Source organism: Phalacrocorax aristotelis, chromosome 4, assembly GCF_949628215.1.
Source record: "Phalacrocorax aristotelis chromosome 4, bGulAri2.1, whole genome shotgun sequence".
NCBI lineage: Eukaryota > Metazoa > Chordata > Aves > Suliformes > Phalacrocoracidae > Phalacrocorax > Phalacrocorax aristotelis.
The window spans coordinates 41,848,552-41,867,403 of NC_134279.1; the positions used below are offsets into that span (position 1 = coordinate 41,848,552).

General features: G+C 38.4%; 1 protein-coding gene across 8 annotated transcripts in view; it reads left to right on the forward strand.

Moving 5' to 3' along the window:
* CLCN3 (chloride voltage-gated channel 3) overlaps nt 1-18,852 on the forward strand; it is a 69,446-nt gene that overhangs the window by 47,153 nt on the left and 3,441 nt on the right. For 4 of the 8 annotated variants that reach the window (XM_075091110.1, XM_075091103.1, XM_075091102.1 and 1 more), the window contains 9 exons: nt 431-618; nt 1,270-1,392; nt 2,741-2,947; nt 5,308-5,388; nt 6,644-7,189; nt 11,303-11,489; nt 12,889-13,287; nt 14,943-15,159; nt 17,373-17,448. In XM_075091110.1, the coding sequence (XP_074947211.1) occupies nt 431-618; nt 1,270-1,392; nt 2,741-2,947; nt 5,308-5,388; nt 6,644-7,189; nt 11,303-11,489; nt 12,889-13,287; nt 14,943-15,159; nt 17,373-17,448 (2,024 nt within the window). The remainder of the gene's footprint in view (nt 1-430; nt 619-1,269; nt 1,393-2,740; nt 2,948-5,307; nt 5,389-6,643; nt 7,190-11,302; nt 11,490-12,888; nt 13,288-14,942; nt 15,160-17,372; nt 17,449-18,852) is intronic. The other 4 variants (XM_075091106.1, XM_075091105.1, XM_075091108.1 and 1 more) reach the window with 1 other exon arrangement.

Genomic DNA, 18,852 nt, shown 5'->3' on the forward strand with positions numbered 1-18,852 from the left:
GGCCAGGTAAGGATTACTTTCTCCAAATATGCTGTTTGGTACGAAATATTATAAATAGTTCATGAGTTCTCTGAGGCACGGCAAAGTAGTTTTGTCAGAAGATCTATTGTCTTTTTCATCACAGCAATGTTAATAGTCGTCTTTTGATTCTTAACTCCTTAGTTTCAGTGGAGTGTTGGAGAACTGTGGCGGGGAGGGGGGGAAGATGCATTTAACTTGGGAAATATACAACATACTAGATTCTTCAGTAAGTACTAATCTTACCCTATTGCAAATAGGATATATTCCTGGAAATGAGTAATATTTTAAATATCTTTAGGATTTCTGTAATTTCAATTTACATCAATTAATTCCAGCACATTTCTTCATTTTAGCTGTGTGTTTTAGTCCTATTTACCAGTATATTAATATAAAACATTTTCTACAACAGGGGCATTGGCAGGATTAATCGACATTGCTGCTGACTGGATGACTGACTTGAAGGAAGGCATTTGCCTTAGTGCTTTGTGGTTTAACCATGAACAGTGTTGTTGGGGTTCAAATGAGACCACATTTGAAGAGAGAGATAAATGTCCACAGTGGAAAACATGGGCAGAACTGATAATTGGGCAAGCAGAAGTAAGTATATACCCGTTCTTTGATGGTCTTGCTCAACTGCTTGACTGAACATGGAAAGAAAATAATGGTCTTAAGGTTGGGGTACTAAACACAGATTTGGATTGTACTGTCCACTCCATTTTTCAGCATTTGAATTGATTGATAGGTTATAGTGTAATAAATGTGCGTTTCATTTACTGCAAGGGGGCTTGGAGCGTTGCATGTGTAAGGAAGTTATAAGAGTATGGAACTGCTCATAATATTAGAATAGCTACAGATAAAAAATGAAATTTGTGGTGTTCTCAGATAAGTAAGAATAGATTGGTTTTAGTTTTTCTACCACTACCATTTATTTTTTAAATAAAGATGATTTACCCAGTATTCAGTAGATTTTAGCAGCTAATAAGTATTTTAAAAAAACACCTGTACTATGTTTATTTTTTCTTTTTAAGATAAAGTGTTAGAACACTTTATACCTTGTATAACGCAGTCTTTGCTGATGTGCAGGTGTCATGACTTCATGCTTTTCAAACAAAACTCTCTCTCTTGGCTTGGTAATAATTACTGTCCCTCAAAATGTGTGGATAAGTGTATTCGCAGCAAGAGTACTGCTGGGTTATTTTATATCGCATTTATATTCTGACTTTCTTGTATTTTTGTTTTTCCTTTTAGGGTCCAGGTTCATACATAATGAATTACATAATGTACATTTTCTGGGCTTTGAGCTTTGCCTTCTTAGCAGTTTCTCTGGTGAAGGTATTCGCTCCCTATGCCTGTGGCTCGGGGATACCTGAGGTGAGGACTAACTAATAGATACATTATAGATGTTTCATATTAGTGTGAAAATTTCTGCTGCCTTACACGGTCAGAGGGAAGGCAAGAGGGAGCACCCTGTGACTTTGATGAAATACATTAATACAAATATTCAAATTGAAATAATGTAATTGTGCTGATTGTTGCTGAGAAGACTATCCCAAATTTCAGAGAATCTCCTGAGTTTGTAGATTTTGCTGCATGCTTCTGGCTGGACTACATTTTAAGGAAGATTTAGCTTGAGACTAAACTTCTCACGAGTGATTTCCAAAGCTCCCCCCAATCCCCACCCTCCTACCATGATTAGAGAGCAGTGGTTCATTGACAGAATACAGGCCCTTTGATACAGCAATCGATCTTTTGTTGCACTGGCTTTAATCGCCTTATCTAGCACACACCATCAGACAATCACAAAGTAATATCCTCAGAAACTCATTCTTTTTACAATTGATGTCTGCAATTGCATACAATTGCAAATGCATACACAGAATGGGAGGGAAAAACCCAAAGTCAAAGTCTGGTCAGTCTCACTTCTCCAATCATTCTGCAAATATTTCTTTATGTATGTCTACTGCAGAAGTTGAATGACAAATCCTGCCTCTGCATAAGCCTGGTGTGTGTAGTTCTGTACCCTTATTCCGGAAGAGATTTCATCCTAAATTGGTTTCCAAACTTAGCTAACCTTTACTTTCTAGACAGAGCTGACCAGTGTTTTGTGTATACCCTATTTATAGACGTGTCCTTTCCTTTGATAACTACATTATTATATATATGGACTTATTTTCTAGGCTAATAATATGGCACTGCTAGGCAAAAGGCAAAATAATATCTTAGGCAAGTGGCACATCTTTTCTAGTAAAAAAAAAAGGCTGATCTTTTCCATCCTTACGTAAGGAATCCACTGATAAATTTTTATGAAGAGATCACAAAACAAGGAGAAAACAGAGGGGTAAAATTGGTGCGAATGTGATACTGCTACAGTAGGTGACCTTGAGTATAGTTTTTGCAGGTTTATTTTTCCTTTGGGAGTTTCCTGACTTTCACTTGATAATTTCCATCATAAACTAATGAATGCAGTCTTAGAAGCTACTGCAGATTAATCTTCTACTAAATGTAGTTGTATGTTATTGTCAGGCATTGAAGAGTAAGTTGCACATGGGAAGCCTCTGGCAACCAGATGTAGCAATCTGAACAACACATGTTTTAAAGTGTGATAAAGTTAGTCATTTGAAAAGGCTATTTTTGAAGTTACACAGCTGTAATGATAAAAGTAATTATTTTCTTAAGAAAGGATAATAAAATAACATATGTTATTTTTTCTTTTTTCCAGATAAAAACTATTTTGAGTGGCTTCATCATCAGAGGTTACTTGGGGAAGTGGACTTTGATGATAAAAACTATTACTTTAGTCTTGGCTGTCGCATCAGGCTTGAGTTTAGGAAAAGAGGGTCCCTTGGTACATGTTGCCTGCTGCTGTGGGAATATTTTTTCCTACCTCTTTCCGAAGTACAGCACAAATGAAGCTAAAAAAAGAGAGGTAAGCTCTTGCAAAAGCATTTCTAGAATGTATTGAATATCTCTGCATTTACAGTGATTTGTTCGAAAGATTATATTTGTTCTCTCAGTGTTTAGGCTTGGATTATCAATGTTATTTATTGCATTAAGAACAGTGTATTATCCATAGCATTCTCCAAAGTAAATTGTTTCCATGTCAGAGCAAGTTTGCGTTTCTCTGATCTCGGAGACTTTGATTTTACTAAATTCTTTCTGTTCTTGGCTCTACATTTTGGTAATTGATGAATGTCTTCATTTGTGAGGACAGCAGAGGACTTTCGAACCTGTGGACAAAGTATGCCTGGAAAAGGGTTGGGGACAACAGTGTTTCTGCTCTATTTCAGTTTGTTGTTGTTAGTGACAGTGTGGTGGGTTAGCCTTGGTGCCTACCAGGCTGCTCCCTCAGCCCTGCTCCTCAGCAAGGCAGCAGGAGAAAATAAGTTGAAAAGCTCATAGGTCAAGATAAGGACAGGGAGATGACTCATCAATTACCATCACAGGCAGAACAGACTAGACTTGAGGAAAATTACTTTATTGACAACTAACAACAGAGCAGGATAGTGAGAAATTAAAACAAAACTAGAAACACCTTGCCCCAACTCTCCCTTCTTCCCAGGCTGAACTTCACTCCTGACTCTTCTATCCCAGAATAGCACAAGGGGATGGGGAATGGGGGCTGTGGTCAGTTTTTAACACTGTCTTTGCCACTCATTCCTCCTCATGATCTTCCCCTGCTCCAGTGGGGAGTCCTACCCATGGGAGACAGTCCTTCACGAGCTCCTTCAGCATAGGTCCCTTCCACAGGGTGCAGTCCTTCAGGAACAGCCTGCTCCAACCTGGATCCCCCACAAGCCACAGTTCCTGCCAGAGAACCTGCTCCTGCGTGGGCTCCTCTCCACAGGCCGTGGCTCCTGCCAAGAGCCTGCTCTGGTGCGGGCTCTCCACAGGAGGCTGTAGCTTTGTTCAGGGCACATACACCTGTTCAGGTGTGGGGTCCTCCACGGGCTGCAGGGTGGAGATCTGCTCTGCTGTGGTCCTCCCTGGGCTGCACAGAGACAGCCTGCCTCTCCACGGTCTTCATCGCAGGCTGCAGGGGAATCTCTGCTCTAGTGCCTGGAGCGCCTCCTCCCCCTCCTTCTTCACTAACCTTGGTGTCTGCAGGGCTGTTTCTCTCACATATTCTCACTCCTCTCTCTCACAGCTGCTGTGCAGTGCTTTTTTAAGTGTTTTCTTAAGTGTCGTATCACAGAGGGACCACCAGCATCACTGACTGGCTCAGGTTTGGGCAGCGGTGGGATCCTCTTTGGAGCCAGATGGACCTGGCTCTAGTGGACGTGGGCCTAGCCTCTGACGTCTTCTCACAGAAGCTACCCCTGCAGCCCCACTGCTACCAAAACTCTGTCATGTAAACCCAATAGAGAGAGCCATGCTAAAGAAAGCAAGTGTAGTCATACAGAGTAGTAAGATTTAAGATTCTTATTAATTCAATAAGATTTTTGTATTGTAAAACAAAAAAGGATGTCGTCCCAACTTTGCCCCAGTTCTCAGACTCAAATTGTAGAAGGAAGCTCCAGAACATGGGAAATTTGGGTTCACTTCCTATTTCAAAGCTGTGTATTCTTAAATCATTTCACTTACTTGTGGTTTAGCTGCTTATCTCCAAATAATGTAATAATTCTTTGGGTTTTTTTGTTTATTCTTCCACAGGTGTGTAAGGGCTATGACCTGGGGGTCAGTGTTCTTGCAAGGAATTCGTCCAGTATTCTTATGATTAGCAATGCACATTAACCATATATTGAACATAATTCATCCGTGATGCTGTAGGACAAGCTGTTGCTTCAGTTTCTGTTAATCGCTCCCTTAATATCAGTTCACCTCAGATATTTTTGGAAGGTTTTGCTTGCAGGCTATGGAGCACAAATCTCCCAGACTAATATAAAAGCTCTGTAGTCTGTCAGCTATTTTTGTCCCTTCAATAATATTTGTGATTGGTGGACTTTACCACCACAGACATCTAGCATTGAGAAAGCTTCCTACAATTTCTTGAAAATGAGATATGAGCTGTTTCATACTGAATTATAGACTCCTTTGGGTGCTTTGTTGGGGAGGCTTTGAGCAGCATCCTTGGCTTTGTCACGGCTCTTGCCTGGCCAGTGGCTGCTGTGGCCACTGGCCACATCTTATGAGCATTCTGGTACGCTTACTTGATGCTTTTCTGTTAGCAAGTCTGTGTGTCCTTGATAGAAGCGTAGAAGAAACTGATAACTGTAATTAGATTATCTTCTTCATGTTTAAAGCATAACACAGGCTGCAAAAAAAACCCTCACCATTTTTCTTTTCCAGGTGTTGTCAGCTGCCTCAGCAGCAGGAGTATCTGTAGCCTTTGGTGCCCCAATTGGTGGAGTCCTTTTCAGTCTAGAGGAGGTATGTCAAGAGATGGCACTGAAGAATAGATACTTAAAAAAAGAAATCTCTTTTAGCGTGAATAATCTCAGACTCCTCTAAGCTGCAGAGTCTTTCCTAAGAAGGAAATTATTTTTAGACCCACATTTCAAAGTCAAGAATCCTGTTACCAGCAAGCTCCTAAAGATATTTTTTCTTTTCTCTGGATGAATGTCAGCTTTGCTTTATTCTCAGTCATATTTTTCTGGAGAAGGGCTGAGTCAGTTAATAATTACGATTTACATATAGATAGAGATACAGCAGTTTTACACTCTAGGAGTGTATTCTAAAAAAAATCAGGCTCTTTTTTTCTTCATTTTGAAAGAGGCTTTAGAAATATATTTGACAGTTTTATGAAACAAGTCTTTAAACATTACTTTTCTTGAAGTTTCAGACACTAAACACAATCGAATATGTTGATTATTAAAAAGGAAATTATGCTATAAAACTGACCTCCAATGCATCCAAACTCTCTTCTCCAAGAAATGTTTTGTATTAAATTAGTTTTCATTAGTTTTTTTCAAAAGATGTAAGAATGATATGTAGATCATTAGCATTTTTTTAAAAAAAAACAACTAAAAATGTAAAAAATCTCTGAAATGAAAAAGGGAGCAAAATATTCTCTGATGTATAATTTTGCTGTAACATCATGGGACTTTGAGGAATTCCTTTGTTGCTAAAAAAATTCCAAAAAAGCGCAGAAGAAAACTCTCTTCAAATTCAGATCAGGCTATGTGGGGCTTAAGTATGAAATTGCATGCTCTGTGTTGATTTTTTTAATGTTTTAATCATACTTCATAAAAATAACACATCTGCCAGAAACCTTTCACTGTCAGTTGAATGGAGATGAAACAGTATTAGCAGAAAATTTGAGAGAGCAGCTACTACACAGTCTGGTTCTTATGAATGTTAGAAAGAGATACTTACAAACATAGAAGCTTTTAAACATAAATCACTATGCATTATTTCCTAACAGTCTTAAAACAGCAGTGGTTTCAATGATACTTTAGTATTATCTTTAAAACTGATACAAGTATGAATTGTTGTGGAGCTTTATAAAAATGTAGTATGTGCTGGAGCACCAGTGCTCCCAAGTGATAGGAATAATTCTGATAATGTAAGAGTACTTTTTTCTTTAGCATATACCATGTGAGTAGCAGTACTGTAACACATGCCTAAAACAGTCTTTCCAGTATTTTTAATTGACTCACTAATTATCATGTATTGCCTTTTGCAGGTCAGTTACTATTTCCCACTCAAAACTTTATGGAGATCATTTTTTGCTGCTTTAGTAGCTGCATTTGTTTTAAGGTCCATCAATCCTTTTGGCAATAGCCGCCTAGTTCTTTTTTATGTGGAATATCACACTCCTTGGTACCTTTTTGAACTGCTTCCTTTTATTCTTCTGGGAGTATTTGGTGGGCTTTGGGGAGCGTTTTTCATCCGAGCAAACATTGCATGGTGTCGTCGACGCAAATCTACAAAATTTGGGAAGTATCCCGTCCTGGAAGTTATTATTGTTGCAGCAATAACAGCTGTCATTGCATTTCCTAATCCATATACAAGGCTAAACACCAGTGAGCTTATTAAAGAGCTCTTCACAGACTGTGGGCCATTAGAATCCTCCTCCCTCTGTGACTACAGAAATGATATGAATGCGAGCAAGATAGTAGATGATATTCCTGACCGTCCAGCAGGCACTGGAGTCTATTCAGCTATATGGCAGCTGTGTTTAGCACTCATATTCAAAATAATCATGACAGTCTTCACCTTTGGTATCAAGGTAAGTGGGAATGCAGTGGCTGCATCATCTGCTGTGATTATTTAATTATTGCCTTTCTCATTTTCCATCTCTCAAAGCTAGCAGCTTTGTTTATAGAATTTTTTTCATGTGTAGTTCTTTTAAAAAAAGGTCTTTTTACTGTTGATTAGTGAGCGATTCTTGTAGAAAACAATACCAAAGGTTAATTAAATTCAAACTAGCTCTTTGTTCAGCTGAATAGAAACGTGTGCTAAATTTAATAGGGAACAGTAACTGTGTGCATGGTTGGCTGTTTGTATGGGCCCGATTCAGCAATAGGGATGATTCTAAAATTTCCAACAGCTGAGATCAGCTGAGTTCAAACATAAGCACTTAGGTTCCCTCATCCTGTTACTTGGAAAAAGAAAAGACTGTACCTCTTGAACAACTTGTAGAGGTTTTTTTTAATCCCCTCTCTGCATTTATCACTTAAATGTAATTATTGTAGACTGTCAAAGGGAGCCAATGATGATTTCTTTCCTGAAATTTCCAGTATTGCATGTCATGACTAGAAAGTGGGCTTTGTTTGTGTGACTGTAATGGGGATTTCTTCTCTACTACAAAGCAGCATAATTTATGTCTTTCCTGGTCATTTTGTAAATTTGTTTTGAAGTTCTCTTCAGCTTCTCTCCAACCTGTGGCTGTTTTCTGAATGACATAAAACTGTCAGGCCTTCATCATTTTCTGTCTTGTCAGTCTCCCTTCATAGTTTTTTGTAACTAAATTGTTATCAGACGTGTCCTAACCCAAATGTACTGTAGAACGTTCACTAAGCAGGATTTGTGTTTAAACTGGCTTTAACTTTTCAGTCATCATTGCTGTTCCATGTAACTGCATGCATAAGAAAACACTTCTTTACTGTGAGGGTGGTTGAACACTGGAATAGGTTCTCCAGAGAACTTGTGGATTCTCCATCCTTGGAGATACTCAAAACCTGACTGGATGCAATCCCAGGCTACCTGCTGTAGTTGACCCTGCCTGAGCAGAGGTGTTGGGGTAGACAATCTGGAGTGGTCACATCCAACCTCAACCATTCTGTCATTCTCTAGTTGATAGAACAATACCGTGTTGTGTTTCTCATGTGTTGATATTTTAGAAGATGTTGCAGTCTGTTATTTGAAGTTGTTTTCTGTATATTGGTTGACGGGTAAGAGAAATCCATTGTGGTCATTTTGAATGCTAGTCGTCCGTAGGTCAAAGTTTCAGATATTATTCTATAAAATGACCGCTCCAATCTGTTGTATTCACTTGCTGTATTTCACTTAGAAGGACAGAGCCCTAGATAAAAGCATGGTAACATTTCTTACTGTTCGTGTGCATCTGGCTCTTTCTCATGGGATTGTCACCACAGGATCACGCTTTGTGTATTAGAATTCACTAGATTACAGAAGGGTAGAGCTTACACTTCATTTGGTTTTGGTTCACTTTCTCGTAACTTCAGCATCTGCAATTTGGTGGAAATATTTTTGTCAAGTGTAAGAATATATCTATCTCTTTGCCAATAGGCAAGGAGTCATGCTGCTGTCATTGGTGGGACTGTGCTGCATATGTTTCTGTGAAGCTTTAAAGTATATGGCTGGTTAGAATGTCAGCCAATATCTGGAGATCTGGAAAAGGGGATGTCACTTCAATGTTATATTTATTTGCATTTTAAGCTTCATTTCAGTTAAAGGAGGAAAAAATGCAAAATAAATAAATAAAAAAAAAAAAAAAAAAAAAAACAAAAAAAAAAAAAAAAAAAAACAAAACACCCCAGACGGCTTCATTATTTAAATCATTATTAAGGACCCTCTGGGCTCCCTAAGTCTGTTCCTGGAGCTGTAGCCATGTGCAAACACAAAAATCATCCCCACAGGAACTATTTTCCTGTGAGGTAAGCAAAGCAACTTTGCTGCTTGTGGGGCATGGTGATTCCTTGTTGCCCCTACTGCCTTGAACAAGGATCACCAGGAAGCTTATCTGGCAGTAGTTGGTTTGGTTTTTTCTTTCAGGTGTTTGTACATATACTGTACTGCTTATTATCAGTAGACTCGTTACTGTACCTAAACCCTGATGATCAACAGTTGTGGTGGCGTTACAGCTTTGCCTCAGAACCTGACTGGTATGCAACTGCACTACCAAAGAAGTTTAAAGTTGCACCCATATCCTGATTCCTTACTTGTTTCAAAGATGATAGATATGCCACAGAATAAATCTTTTCCTCTGTATTATAACTGGAGTTAGGCCGGCACGCACTGGAGAAGAAAGCTAAGACAAGGTAGAACCCGACTTTTTTTCCTTGCTCCTTCGCAGTGAAGGTTCCTCTCTACTTTGTGACTTGTGATTCAGAGGCTTATGCAAACAAATGCAGCTGTAAAATCATAATTGCAGTTAGACATGTAACCATTATCCACATGTGATGGAAAGAAGAGCAAGAGATAGGTGCATAAAAAAGTTATGTTAACAAAGGACCAGAAACAATTTGCATGTAATTTCGATGTGGAGACTGAACTTCTGTGGCATACTGCTGTAGCAGACTAGGATCTGAGGCAGATTCAAAGATTTGTTCCATTCCTTTTATATGTGAAATGTTTGGGTTTTTTTTTTTCAGGGTGCCATTGAACTGTTCACCAAGAAAGAATTTCACTCAAGAAAAAATTTGTATTTTAACAGTTAGAAAGAGGTTTAGACACATGATTAATTGTGAGAAGTAACAGTAGTGGTATAAATGCACAATTTGGATACTAAATTTGGATACTAAAATGACGGCATTGAATAGTTACCTCTATCAACACTGAAGTATTAGGTGACTCAGGGTGGGAGTGAAGGATTATTAAGCCTTCTCCCTAAACCTGTGCTGCTGGCTTTCAAACACAAAGCTTGCTGTATTTGTTTGTCATTGGTTTGTCTGTTAGAAATCATCTTTGCAATCATAAATATTGGTGGCAAGAATAATGATAATGATGATGATGATGCAGCAAATAAATTCTGAAATACAGCTATTGGATTCCATGGCAAAATCTATAGTTTGGAATTGCACAATACTGAAATTTCACAGCTGTGGAGTGGAAAAAAAATAAATTGTGTCCTGTTACACCAGAAGTGCAATTTTTAAATGAGCTTATTTTGGCAAGATGGGTTTAAGTGCATTTAGACAAAAAGTAAAAATTCTGCTACATATTTGTAGTCAGATCCATACCTCAGTTATGGTAGAAAATATTTTGATACAAACAGCTGCTGCGAGGAGAAGCAGCAGGCATTTCCAGTTTAGTGAGACATTTAGACACCTGTATGTTTTTTGGAAAGAAGATGAGCTTCCTAAGGACGAGAAAAGATAGACAACAGCAGTTTCTCTGAGGAATCCTCACTCCTTATGAAGCTGCTGCTAAAAGCAAGACTTGCAATAATATTTTACTAAGCTGTGTTGGTATGACAAGGCTGTGTTGCTTTTTCAGGTTTTAGTTAATAACAGAAAAACAGTTTAAGTAACTATATAGTAGGAACTCTCTTTTTACAGTCATGTATTATCTACCTTTTTGCAATGGCAGCTGTCCTGCCTTTTTCTCTCTTAGTGTATTTAGCATTCTGTATATGGGAAACGGCAATACAGTAAGCAAAGCTTCTTTTTAAAATCACCTATTTAGTTGGCCATCTAATTTAAAGCAGTGTTAGGACGCGGTTTTGGAAGGCAGTCCTATGTGCAAAGCCTGTTTAGTAAATGAATGTTGGCTCAAGAACATGAAGTAATAAGGGAGATGGGAAATAGTAAGGAAGACTTTTCGGTACTAGTGACCCAGCTCAGATTGGGCGCACACATGGTAAAAATTGCACTGTTGGCACTGAGAGTCTAGTTTGTGGTCTGGTATTGGTGATAGACTTGCTCTTAAATACAGTAAAATATAAACAAACATGCTCATAAAATGGATTCAGCTAACAAGGTTGATCAGAGGTATCAACAGCATTGTGATAAGTTTTATGAACCTTGCAATGTCAATTTCCATGTTCTTAATGTGATGATTTGAGCATTGGCATCTCTTTCGGCAAAAAAACTTACTTGTAAAACTATGCATCAGGTATGGTCCCATCAGCGTGACAGCAGTTCTGGTTTTGTTGCAGGTTCCCTCTGGGTTGTTCATACCTAGTATGGCAATCGGAGCAATAGCAGGAAGGATTGTAGGAATTGCAGTGGAGCAGCTGGCATACTACCATCATGACTGGTTCATTTTCAAGGAGTGGTGTGAAGTCGGAGCTGACTGTATTACACCTGGTCTTTATGCCATGGTTGGTGCTGCTGCATGCTTAGGTAACTAAAACGTGACAAAATAAATAAGTATCTGATTTTTTTTTTTGTATGTTGCCAAAATAATGATTAAAAATGAAGGGAGATATAAATGTGTGCAGTTTTGGAACACCTTTTTAAATGGACTTATCTCTCTTCAGAATAACACGTTCGCATCTCTACAGGGGACCATCAGATCCTTGTGATCTGAGGAATAACGTGAAATTTGAATTGATGTGAAACAGAAGAATTCAAATAGTAGTGTTTGCTTTCTCCTTTTGGTATCAAGAGGTGTCATTACTACATCAGTCAGAAAAATCAGTTTCCTGAAATGTATGAAGTAGAGGATTTGTCGAGTACTGTTGAAATTATTGCAAGGAGGTGACGTGATCAGCTGCCACATCTACATGACTTGCAAAAAAATTCTTGACACTCATAGTCCAAACAAAACTTCCAGAAGTGTCTGATGGTTTGAGGAGTCCAGCTGGAGATATTTTTAACAAGTCTGACTTACAAACTGTTGAAAATCAGCTCCATGGAAGGAGGCTTAAGTTGGAGACCTAAACTAGGAGAGGTCCTCTGAAGGTCTTGCCTTGTCCTAGCTTATAGCTTCATTGCCTTAGAAATTAAAAGCTATTAGTACATATTCTGCAAAACAAACAAAAAAAAAGACCTTTTCCTTAAGGAGGAGTGTGTTTGAGCAACCAAATAAACTAGTGGTACGAACTTAGGTTTTGGAGAGGTTGTTTTGTCACTTAATAAATCAGCTTGAATCACTTCCGAATTGGAAGAAAGATTGTATTCTTTTATTGAATGAAGATATGACAGAAAAAACCTTGGCAGAAAAAACATCTTGAATATTAGCGAAAGAGAAATATAATCCCTGTCTTCTTCCATTGTCTAAGAACGAGATTTTGTTAACTCAGAATTCTCTTTAGCTTTTATGATTCAGCAACAGCATTACATTCCTAATCCTTTGGACAACATAGCTGTTGATGATCTCCAGAGGTCCCTTCCAACCCCTAACATTCTGTGGTTCTGTGAGTTGCTGCCTGTGACTTCCCTGCATTAGTTCCATTCTTTTTCCAGCTTCTTACCTTACTGGATTTCCTTGCATTTCTGAGCATTTTAACCTAGGTCTGGTGCGGGGAAATACCTAGTTTTATTCTTAATTTACATGAAAGAACTGCACATATTTTTCAAATCCCTTTATTCTCCAACTTTCTAGGAATTTTCCCTACAGCTCACTTTTACTTCTAAGAGTTCATTTTTCCTGTCCGCTTCCGTTTGTATTATACAGAATTGTTTGTCAGGTGACCTTTAATGGCAAAGTTACCTTTCTAGCTCTCAACAGGAAGGCAGGAAGTTCTAAATTCATTGTGCTCTGATACTAGAATGTTACCGGCTGCCATTTTTCTTGCAGGTGGTGTGACAAGGATGACTGTGTCCCTGGTAGTTATTGTCTTTGAGCTAACAGGAGGGCTGGAATATATTGTGCCCCTAATGGCTGCAGTCATGACCAGTAAGTGGGTAGGAGATGCCTTTGGTAGGGAAGGCATCTACGAGGCACACATCCGGCTGAACGGATATCCTTTCTTGGACGCAAAGGAAGAATTTACTCACACAACACTGGCTGCTGATGTTATGAGACCTCGAAGAAGCGATCCACCTTTAGCAGTTCTGACGCAGGATAATATGACAGTTGAAGACATAGAAAACTTGATCAATGAAACCAGCTATAATGGTTTTCCTGTTATTATGTCAAAAGAATCGCAGAGACTAGTGGGCTTTGCTCTAAGAAGAGATCTAACTATTGCAATAGGTAATTATCTTCCAGTATTGCATGATTATATATGCCAATTTAAATGATTTTATAACTTAAACCAGAATTTACTCTGTGTGTTTCTAGACTTATTTCAGGTTCAGATACCTTGCACAGGCTGTCTGTTCCTTTACTGAAGTATATGATGATCTTCAATGGCAGGCTCTGACACAGAGGAAACATTAATCTGTCTGTCACAAAACCAAGAGTTTTCAGACTGAAGTAGGCCAAAACATCATCTAGTCTGGTGTTTTTGTTTTGAGGCTTTTGCTAGAATCCCTTTTCCTCAAGTGACACTACATTAACATTCTTCAAAATTGAGTAATTCTCATTTTGGAATAGCAGGATTCTGCGAGAATTACTGATCAAGTAACTTTTAAATTTAAATGTATACCGTACTTCTCTCTGACAATGTGTTATTTACTGTTGTTATAACAACTAAGATTGTATTATGGAGAGATAAGTGAAATATCAATTATTTTAGTTTCTGTTTTTCAATTTGTATAATGGGAAATTTGGCCCTGGGCACATGAGCATGCAAGCCCTGTTTGGGCTCTCTTTCTCTGGGTGAGTATTAGAACTCATGTGATACTTGTGACAGTGCTTTGTGCACTATCATAACCAAAGTGAAAACTCATTATTGTGTAAGAAAATGTTACAAAATTGTAACATCTGGTGCATGAAATCAGTGATGGAAGTTGCATCTTAGACTACTTTTTTTCATAATTTATAAGATTGTACATTGTCAAGTATCTCTTTAACAAACACGTGAGAAAGAGACACAAAAGTCTCCTGAAACTTTTTTTAAAAAAGTTCCGTGAACACAGTACTGTTTACTTCAGCAGAACTTTTGCCTGTGGTCTTAATACTGTGTATGCTATGGTATTATGCTATGTAGGATGTATAGGAATGTCCAGAACTTGGAATTGTTATACACATCATACTGTCTTAAGTTTGCACTTAAGAGTAAATAGGGGAATAGCAGAACATTCTTCTAATAATATGCCTTCACAGGTAAGACTCACTTCAGCTGCTGAGATTGCACAGTGCAAGTTGCTTAGTTTTGGATTTTGGCTGCCATAAGAGAGACCTTGTGTGAAATGGTTCAGGGTACAGGGAGGGATGCTGATGTCACCAAGGTGATGAAGACGTGAAAAGGAAGAGGATCCCGTTCACACAGAGCTAAACAAATTCATTATAAACAAGAAGGCAGCATTTTCAGAGCGGTCAGAAATGAGTTCTTTGGTTTCGAACCAGTAATAACAGCCATTGGAATCATGATGGGGAGCTGTCAATTGAGATTGGCTTTCCCCTTGACGTTTTTTTTGGCAGCCATCTATGTGCTTCCTGTATGTTAGTTTTTAAGTCTTTCCACCTCTTTATAGTAAATAAAAGTTATTTATTGGCGTGAGAAAGGTAGTAGCTGAAGAATGGCTTAATCTGGATGGTAGATGGCTTTTGTGATTTCTGCACAAACACTTCTTAGGGATAAAGCAGTGGCTATGGAAACACACCAAAATAGCGTGTGTCAGAATATCAGCATCTAGAGTCTGGTAGTATTGATTGATCTGTCTGTTTGCGCTAAATTATCTTACTTCAAGAATGTTAATTCCTCCTCCTCTGCTTCTTCACACCCTCCCCTCTTTTTCTTAAAGAAAGTGCTAGGAAGAAGCAGGAAGGGATTGTTGGCAGTTCCAGGGTTTGTTTTGCCCAGCATACCCCATCGCTTCCAGCAGAAAGCCCTCGACCTTTGAAGCTTAGAAGCATACTTGATATGAGCCCTTTCACCGTGACAGACCACACACCAATGGAAATAGTGGTGGATATTTTCCGGAAGCTGGGTCTGAGGCAGTGCCTTGTAACACACAATGGGTGAGTAAAGTGGCAGCAATGCTGTTCATTTGGTTAGATACAGTAATTTTCACTTCCAGGATCAAAGTATTTGAACCAGGATATATTCCAGGATCACGGTATTTGAACCCGTCGGTTTGGTACGGCAACTGATATCCCTAACTGTTCATTAAGAAGATGCTGTGCTGTGGTACCTCTCGTAAATTCTTACTCCTCCCTTGTATTCCGAGTGAGCAGGCAGGTGATTTCCATAATTTTCAGATTTCCTTCAAAAATTAGCTCTCATTCGGCAAGTTTTGAGTGTGCAATTTGCATGTGGAAGAGACACAATGTGTCTTGCAGACATGTGGTCTTGCGGGGTGCACAGTCTAAGGCCTGTATTTCCTCGTTCTTAGATGTGTTCTGCAAATGGGCAGTGTATCAGCTGTTCAACATCTACAAATATCTGGGTTTGTAAAAAGTAAGGGAGAAAATGATCCAGCCAGTATCTCCCCTTCTGAAGTTTAGTGATGGCGATTGCCACCAAGCTCTTGGTTTTAGAATACTAACAACTAAGTAACTGCTACTAGTTCTGGAACTTCAGTCTGCAACCTTTGTTTCTACACTTCAAAATATTGCAATAAAGTAATTTTAAAATTTAAAATGTTTGTAAATGAGGCTGTAGGGAGTTGTCATGGGATTACCCACTAAATAAACCAGCCTTGGGCTTGGAAACATAAATGTTCATTACAATTGCCTCTTATGTAAACTACTTCTTTTTATCACATGATCTGTCTGTGCAGCTTGTTCCTTTAACATTCTGCTTTCCTGTTGCTCTTGTGTTAAACTCTCTACACACAACATTGCAGCTCCTACCATAGCATTTTGCTTTCTCTTTAGCATGTCTTTTAAGGCACTTGGGAAGTTGGAGCATTGACTGCTAATCCACCTTATTTAGGACCAATGTCCATGGGACAAAATCCAAGAAACCTGAGACATGGGTGGGACTGACTTTGTTTTTGCTGTAGGCAAAAGGACTGCTCCTATAAGTGACAAATACTTAAGTATCACATTGGTTTCCAAGTTTATTTTTTCAGATGTGTTTTAAAATAAATTTAGTTTTAAGTGTTCTCCTTTTTTTCTTTAGTGCATCCCTATATCGAATGGCAAGTAGATGTTTTCAGAAGCATAAATTACTTAAAAATCCTTTGTCTGATGGGGAAAGGGCATCATGATCTGACAATTAGAAGTCAGTGCAGGCATGCAATTATTCTTGTTTTGGGGAGGGAAATATGAATTGATAGAACTTCAGTGAATTTTATGAAATTTTATGATAAAGTAGCAGCAAGTATGGATGGCTTTAATAATTTGCTGTTTTCAGACATTCATATTTGTTGTCCTACTTCAGTTTTCAATTTGTGATGTTCCGTGAGCACGCTGTCCATTACAACAAGGTCAGATAGTAAATACTAGGACTAGTAGTATTCAGCCATGGCATATAGCCCCACGGACATCAAGGACAAATCTATATTTTGGCAAATTTCCTGCAAATCGAATATACTCACATAAAGACAGACATCAACTTCTTCGTTCCAATCCAGATGGGAGTAGGAACTGTGCAGAAGTTGGTGCTGGTGACAAACATATGGAGATACATAAAGACTGAGCCTCACTCTTCCTAATTTGTACCAGAATATGCATTCTGGGGAGTGGCTCTTGATTTATACTGCCATGAATGTGAAATTTGCCTGTTTCTAGGGACACCAGATAACCCTGCTCTATAGTGCAGCTTCAAACCTCAATTGCTGTGACTTTACACAGTTATTACTTTGTTCAGCTACTGTGGCTTGTTAAAACGTAAATAGTGATCCAGATGTGTAGGGAGAAATAACTGTTAAACAAAGGAAATGCAGTAGATTCTAGTTTCAGTGCCTCTAAAACCTGAAGAGACATGAATTTGGGGAGAAGGGATGAAGTATGCTTCCCCGACATGTACTTGATATGAGAAACGCACTGCTCTGGGGTGGTGGAAGATCCAATTGTGCTGAGCATTTTGGGAGAGAAAAAAGGCAACGTCTGGGCAAGGGTACTGACTTCGAAATCATTTTTCATTTCATTATCTCATTAGTTTTCCTACAACCTTTTTTTTTTTTTCTTTGAAAATTTTAGTTTTGCTCTAATCCTTTTTCATTATGGTTAGAACTTTTTTTATTTGATTTCACACACAGTTATTAGCATAACATGATCTGTTTCAGGATTGTCTTGGGGATCATCACAAAGAAGAACATATTAGAGCATCTCGAGCAACTAAAGCAGCACGTCGAACCCTTGGTGATTAGATATATCAGATCTCATAATTAGACACATTAGAAGTCAGGAAGCATGAAACTTGTGAACTGTTCAGGGCTTTTATGACATCGGCTGAACAATGAAATCATCTGATGCTAAAAATTTGTATCAAACCATAAAACAACATGTGCAAAATACTTTTGTAGAAGCGAAGCTGTTAATACGGACATACTGTTAGTCACAACATTAAAGGAAAGTAAACAATAGATTTCTCTGATATTTCTACTCTTGAGATCATGTAGGTGCACCTAGTTCATCTGCTGATTTCCCCAGGTGGGAAAGCACAGGGCTAGGAATACTTTTCCCCCTCCTAATGCAAACTAAGATTTTGATATATGCCTATTTCTTTTACTGATCTTGACAGCTTTAAATAGCTGTTAAATAGCAAAGTGGGTATCATGTCTTCTGAGAAGCAAAGCCAAGCATGTTTTTAATGTATTGCAGCATTAGATCTTCCCTGTAATCCCCCCTTATCGATGTGATTTTTCAGAAGTACACTTATTTTTAGTAAAGTCCTGTGATTTTACGTGAAGTCTGGTGATTCTGCTGCTGTTACCTACAGCAGTATGTTCTCCTTCAGAAAATGTTCAGTGACACGCTAAGCCACTAAGTGGCGTGCTACTATGTTGTCTGTTGACTTCAGAATCTAGATACTGTTTTAACCATGATGTTGTGAACTAACCTTAGATAGAAGGTAGACTTTGTCTTAATTTGGATGTGGGTTGCTAGTTACATCTCTACTAAACCTACCCACCAAGTTTAGCTGCTTATGTGCAAAACATGCTAATTATGTTCTCATTTTATGCTCATATTTCACAAGTATTTCATGCGTCCTTTAATAAGACAAAATGAAATGTACTAACAAGAATAACAAGGGCAGCAGCTCATTCATTCTGCTCTTTGCTTCTCCTGTGATATTATCCGTTCGGACAGTCTCACCCTTTCTGATATATTGCAGAGTCATAATTTCAAAAGCCATCAAGACCCTGTCATAAGAGCACAGTATCTAAATTGGAAAATTAAAATTTTCTTTATTAGTCACAACTTATTTTCTAAAGCTTTGAACTCCAAAAACTAGTTAACTATCATCTATTTTACAAAAGCTTTGTGGCTGATGCAGTGTGCTCCTATGAATACATTCAGCCTGAGCCAGTGCGTCAGACTGGAAGGCTCCTTACGAATTAAAAATGGAGGGAAGGGGAGTTTGATTTGCTCTTAGGATTTTGGGCCATCAGGTGGTACGTCACTTCTGATGGCTAGGTTGGAACATGCCTCCCGTATGAAATGGGATCAATATCACTTCTTTTACATACCTCTTTTTTTCTTTGTCCCTCTTTGTTACTTTTTTGTTGGCATACGCTAATCAAAATTTCATTACTGTAGAAA